Raw genomic sequence first — 6,000 nt, forward strand, 5'->3', positions numbered from 1 at the left:
CAATATTTCAATAGTCATGGAGAAAAGGTATAATTTTTAGCTAAGAATTTATATTTTCCATTTGCAGATCCAATGCCTAAAGACTATGAACAATGGTATGGTTTCACACAGTTTGCATTAGAATTAAATGAATTGGACTCTATCAGTAGACCACTGTTACCACCTACTGATACCCGATTTAGGCCAGATCAAAGGTAACTTTTTAACAAAAAATACTATAAAAACAAAATGCAGGAAGATGTTATTATATTCAAAACTTTTTGCTCCATCAAAGAAAAGAGAGTTCATTCTATTGGTTGTTTTGGGGGCAAGAACAAAAATGGTGGAAAAAGCACTTGTAATTACCTTCGTCCAAAAAAAAAAATAGCTGTTTTAATTTAATTTCTCACTTCTAGAATCATTCCACTGAATTTTCTCATACATAGCCATTTGTGCCCAAAGTATACACAGTCCAAAGCAAGACAATAAGAATTACACAATCCTAGCATATATCAATATTGTTTTTCTCATCTAATATTGGTTTATAACAGGCTCTTAGAAGAAGGAAATATTGAAGGTGCAGAAATACAAAAACAAAGAATTGAAGAGCTACAGAGAGCACGGAGGAAAGTTCTGGAAGAAAGCAATATAGAACATCATCCTAGATTTTTCAGGTAATTTATAACATGACAGGTTAGTCACGTTGGATTTTTTTTATCAACTAACAGATCAGTAATAAAAATTTCTCAGGTAATTATGCTATATGATGAGGGCTTCTTTATTGATGTTTTCTGGTTAGAACAGAATATAGAAATCAAATAAAACAAATACATTGTTTATCTCATAACAAAATGACAACATTTCAAATAGATGTCAGAAACAGCATGAAATACAGATAGTTCTTAACTTACAACCAAAACTGAGCCCAAATTTCTGTTGCTAAGTGACATAGTTTAGTGAATTTTACCCCATTTTATGATCTTTCTTGCCACAGTTGTTAAGTGAATCTGGTTTCCCCATTGACTTTGCTATCAGAAGGTTGCAAAAGGTGATCATATGACTCTGAGACATTTCAACCATAAATATGAGTCAATTGCCAAGCATCTGAATTTTGATCATGTGACCATGGGGATGCTGCAACATTCATGTGAAAAACAATCAAGTCACTTATTTCAGTGCCATTGTAACTTCAAGCCATCACTAAATGAACTGTTGTAAGTCAAGAACTACCTGTAAAGAGTAAAGGGAAGAAATTCATGAGTAGAATATTGGAAAAAGTATCTTGTTCCAGTGACTCTGTTTAGAAATTCATGTGGAGTTTTCTTTTATTATTTTCATACAAATTACTCTTTAAGTCTTTTCCATTGTGCGACAGTTCTAAGAGATTAAAGTAGAATGAAGTGCAACAAAAATGATGAAAGTTTCGGTATCTCCTTTTCAGTAGTTCAGGTATTAAAGACATGTGACCCACCAGATATTGCTGAACTGCAGCTGCTAATATCCCACAGCATTGGGGGTACTTTGAGGGAGGTTCAGCAACATCTAGACACTCCCGTTACCTCTGTCTAGTAGACAAGAGAATAAAAGCACATGTGTTAGCAACAGAACAAAATTGCTTTCTTTACTGTTTTACAGGAAATCTGCAGATGACTCTTGGGTAAGCAATGGAACTTACCTGGAACTTAGAAAAAACCCTGGATTTTCCATGCTGGATAATCCCGTGTTGTGGTGAAAAACAATCAAGAGAAGAGGACCTTTATCAATCATTTTCAGTTTATAAGGAAGAAAATGCTGCATATAATTTTGATCTTACAGACTATTACTTAAGACTTTGGCGTGCATGTATATTTACTTCATTCTGTTTTTCTTCTATTACAAAATTAATATTTTTTCAAATTTACAAAAACTAATTTTCTTTTTATATAAATCGATGATTATTGAATGTTATTTTTAAATGGAGACAAAAGAGAGATTAACACTATTTTTCCAAGGGATGATGCAAGTAAGATTTAATGCCTTATAAAGTTGTGTGACAAATATTATGAGTCAGCAGCATTTAGCTGCACAAACACAAGTAAATAGCTGACACTGATCCCTCAGCAGGGCAGTACCAAAGCTGTTGTTTATTTATTATGTCTCTTGTTTGAATTTAAATACTGGACTATTTTTCAACAGATTCAGTACCTTAACATTGTATCTAAAAAATATTCAAAGATATATAAGTGGTATTAGTATTGGTAAACATATTGCCTTATAAAAAGGATAAAGAACTTTGGGAAGTTATGACTTGGTGAAATGTACTGAAAACTGTTGAAGAATTGAAGTTTAGCTAGACTTTAATAGAAGAGATTCCAAGAAAATTGTGTACCAAATTTTTATCATAGGATATATATGAATAATGCTGTATTGGAAGCCAATGCAACTCCTTTGAAAGAAATACTTTAAAAAGCATATGAAGCATCTTTTTAGAGTAGTCCTGTCTTTTCTTCTTCTCAGCTTGTGTGGCTGCTTTGAGACGTTGCTTCAAGCTGCCTTCATATGTGCAAGGATGCACAACCATTTTATTTCATATCGAAAGAGCCATATTAGTCTGGAAAAAGGCATGGCTGCTTGAGTGATTCATCAGTACTTTCTATACACACACACACTCCCTTCTGAAACACAGTCTTAAAACTCCACGAACATAGAAAAAAATACCATTCAATCTCATTCCTTGATGGCTTCATTATACTATTAGGCAGATTCCTGTGACTTTCCAGAGGCTCAGGACGTGAAATATATAACTCTGATCTTTCAAATGATGCACCTATCTAATCTAGAACATGGATAATAACAATGACCAAATAAAATAATCCGAACTAAATACTGACAGAACATTTTAGTTTCACTCTGTAGACTTTCCTCTTTAAAAAGTAATTAAGACAATATAAAAAGCCTTCATTTTAACAATTTGCAAAGCAATCATATTAAAAAACAAATGTTTTTCTAAAACAACATTTTGTATTTTCTACCTCTTCTAAACAGTTTGTTTAAAATCTCATTTTTTTAAAATGATCATCTGCCTTAGATAAACATTTGAAAATATATGATCTTCCTTTAAATCTAGCATTGGGTGGTTACATGGTTACATGTTTTCCAGTATCTTGGTTTATATTGTTTTATGTTTACTAGCAGACTTAGAAATAAGTATCAGTAATAAACAAAAAACAGCATTTTAGAATAAAATTTACAACCTTTTGTTTATTAAATTATTTTTTTTATAGTATCATATATATTATGTTAAAAATCACTGTCTGGATCCTGACTTTTTATATAAGCTTCAGTATTTTGCAGCCTGCAAACCAAGGAATAATGTTGGCATGCAGTGTTGAATACTTGCATTAGCAAACTATTAAGTTATAATTTATAAATATGGAAGACAAACCCACTGATTTCAAATGAATCTAGCTTTTCAATTGACTTTGCTTGTCAGAAGGTCACAAAAGGTAATCACATGACCCCAGGATACTGCAACCATCATAAATATGAGCCAGTTGCCAAGCGTTTGAATTTTGGTTATGTGACCATGGGGATGCAGCAGTAGTTACTAACTTAACAACTGCAATGATTCACTTAACAATTGCAGCACGAAAGGTTGTAAACTGGGGCAAAATTCACTTAACCAATGTCTCACTTGCAACAGAAATTTTGGCTCAATTCTAGCCCCAAGTTGAAGATTTCCTGTAGATCAGGATCTGAAAACTACCAGCTCATTCTCAAAATTCTATGAGTCCTACAATTTAGCAAAGTCACTATATGATACAGCATTGCAACAATTTCATCAAATCATTTTATCATGAAGTGGCAAAGCAGAGGATTTACTTCTCTTTCTCTACATTTGCAACACCTTTATTTTAGATTCTAAAAATGGCAGACACAAAATATATGGGAGGAGTTCAGTGTTACACCTGCTGTAATCTTAGAAATTTGGAACCTTGGCATTACTAGTACACAGATCACCTAGATTTTAGACTTTTAGAACAAGCATCTCCCTTTCTCCTTCCGATCAATAAAGTATTTGGACCCCATTAAGCTTCTCTTAAATACCTGTCCAAGAAAGTAAGTTAGGAATGTTCTGCCTACACCTACACATATTCTGCCTGCCTACATACATTCATCTTTTTACATTAACTCAAAGTGTTTTAACAATATTTTGACTTTCAGTTCTGTATTTTATATTATGTGATCATGATGCTTTTTAAAAAGTGATTAAATTTCCCTGCAGCATTCTTTGGGATTAGTACTTCTAAAATATATTAATTGTTATGAATTATTTATGTTTTTTAAAGTTTTGAAAAAAACCTCCTGTATTTGGACAAGCTTACTGTATACATTTATAACATATTTTCTTTAATTTACATAATTTCTGTATTCAGCTATGAATTCCACTATTTACTTAATTTTTTTATAAACAGAATGGGGAAATTTATGCTATAGCTAGAGTCAGAAGCAATGCTTTCCTCTTGATTTCCAAGCTCAATTTATAAGAAGACAAATTTTAAACGATGTTATGATAAACAAAATATGAACGGCATTTTAGAGCATTTTATTTAAATATATCCACTGGCTACAGGAGCCAAGCAGAACCAATCAAACAGCTCATTTACAATAAACTCTAACTCAGAAATTCTGGTTTCCTCTGATATGCATTTCTTCAGTAAATCACCCATAACAATAATTTAGCTTATCATACAGATACAGAAGTCTGATTGCACACATTCTACTTCCAATGTAAAGTATTAGATCAGATCCAATTCTACCACAATTTTTATGGCACTCATTAAAGAATCACTTGCTTGTTAAAAAAAAATTCAAGCTTCCCAAATAGTTTTTTTTGCTAGAAATCAGCAAAAATTTTAAATCAGAATTACTGATGACTGTTATAACTTGTTATAAATGTAAGCTGGCTGCCAACTGCCTAAACTGCAATCATCTGACCTCAGAGGAGATATGATAGTCGTAAGTGTGAATATAGGTCATAATTTTTTCCAAGGCTGTCATACTTTCAAACCATCTTTAAATGAACAGACATAAGTGAAGGACTTACTTGTAAGACTCATTCACATTGGTGATATTTTAAAGTAATACTATTTATAGTAGCAAGAAGAACCTAATTAATGCAAATAATGGTTAAACATATGTTACATCATTACCATAATACCCTACTAGCTTTTCAGGTTTGCAAGACGAATATTTAAAACAATATATATAGCTTCTATTCATATTCCTAAATTTCAAATGGTTCAGCTTTGTTCTGAGTAATGAGGATTTTAATGTGAGTTTCTAAAGAATGTAATTTGTGGGCACCAAGAGGAAATAAAGTGCTCTGAAAGTTGATAATATTTAATATATATAAAAAATATTACTGAGTATATATGCAGGTGGAATGTTTGTCTAGTATTCGATAGTTCTGCACTAAGATAATCAGCAATTTTCTTTTAGATGGCAGTAATCCAGATAATAACATTGGTACAGAAATAACTCACGTACAAATTCAGTTTCAAACAAAAAAAATTCAACTACTTGCTATAAACTACAGGAATGGAAAATCCATGTCCCTATAATCTCTAAGCCCCCCCCCACACATGTGGATCGAGGACATAGGTTGCCTGTCCATGTTGCAATTATAAGCAGCTGCTTTGTTTTTGAATATGCAACAGTTTATCTAAAATTAAATGCATGAAAATATATTTCCATATAATATCATGCAATACCTGAAACATATCAGCAAATACAAATTTTAAAAAGTAAAGATTAGTTCTAAAATTAGTTCAGAAATCTTGAAGTAAGACATTTGAGATATACCATATTTTCTGGCATATAAGACGACTTTCTAAAGCATGCAAATCGGCTCCGAAGTTGGGGGTCGTCTTAGACGCCGGAAATTACGGTAGTTTCCGGCGTATAAGACAACTTTCCAGGCATGCAAATTGGCTCCGAAGTTGGGGGTCGTCTTATACGCCGAAAAATACGGTAATATGC

General features: G+C 32.4%; 1 protein-coding gene across 5 annotated transcripts in view; it reads left to right on the top strand.

The window, feature by feature from the left end:
* Nucleotides 1-3,227, top strand: part of OSBPL3 (oxysterol binding protein like 3) — a 118,878-nt gene extending 115,651 nt beyond the window's left edge. For all 5 annotated transcript variants that reach the window (XM_039342060.1, XM_039342063.1, XM_039342064.1 and 2 more), the window contains 3 exons: nt 68-194; nt 531-653; nt 1,615-3,227. In XM_039342060.1, coding sequence (XP_039197994.1) covers nt 68-194; nt 531-653; nt 1,615-1,711 — 347 coding nt within the window. In that variant the 3' untranslated portion in view covers nt 1,712-3,227. The remainder of the gene's footprint in view (nt 1-67; nt 195-530; nt 654-1,614) is intronic.
* Nucleotides 3,228-6,000: the final 2,773 nt, after the last annotated feature.

The sequence above is a fragment of the Crotalus tigris genome, unplaced genomic scaffold (assembly GCF_016545835.1).
Source record: "Crotalus tigris isolate CLP2741 ecotype Arizona unplaced genomic scaffold, ASM1654583v1 scf7180000017774.6281472, whole genome shotgun sequence".
In the NCBI taxonomy this organism is placed as follows: Eukaryota; Metazoa; Chordata; class Lepidosauria; order Squamata; family Viperidae; genus Crotalus; species Crotalus tigris.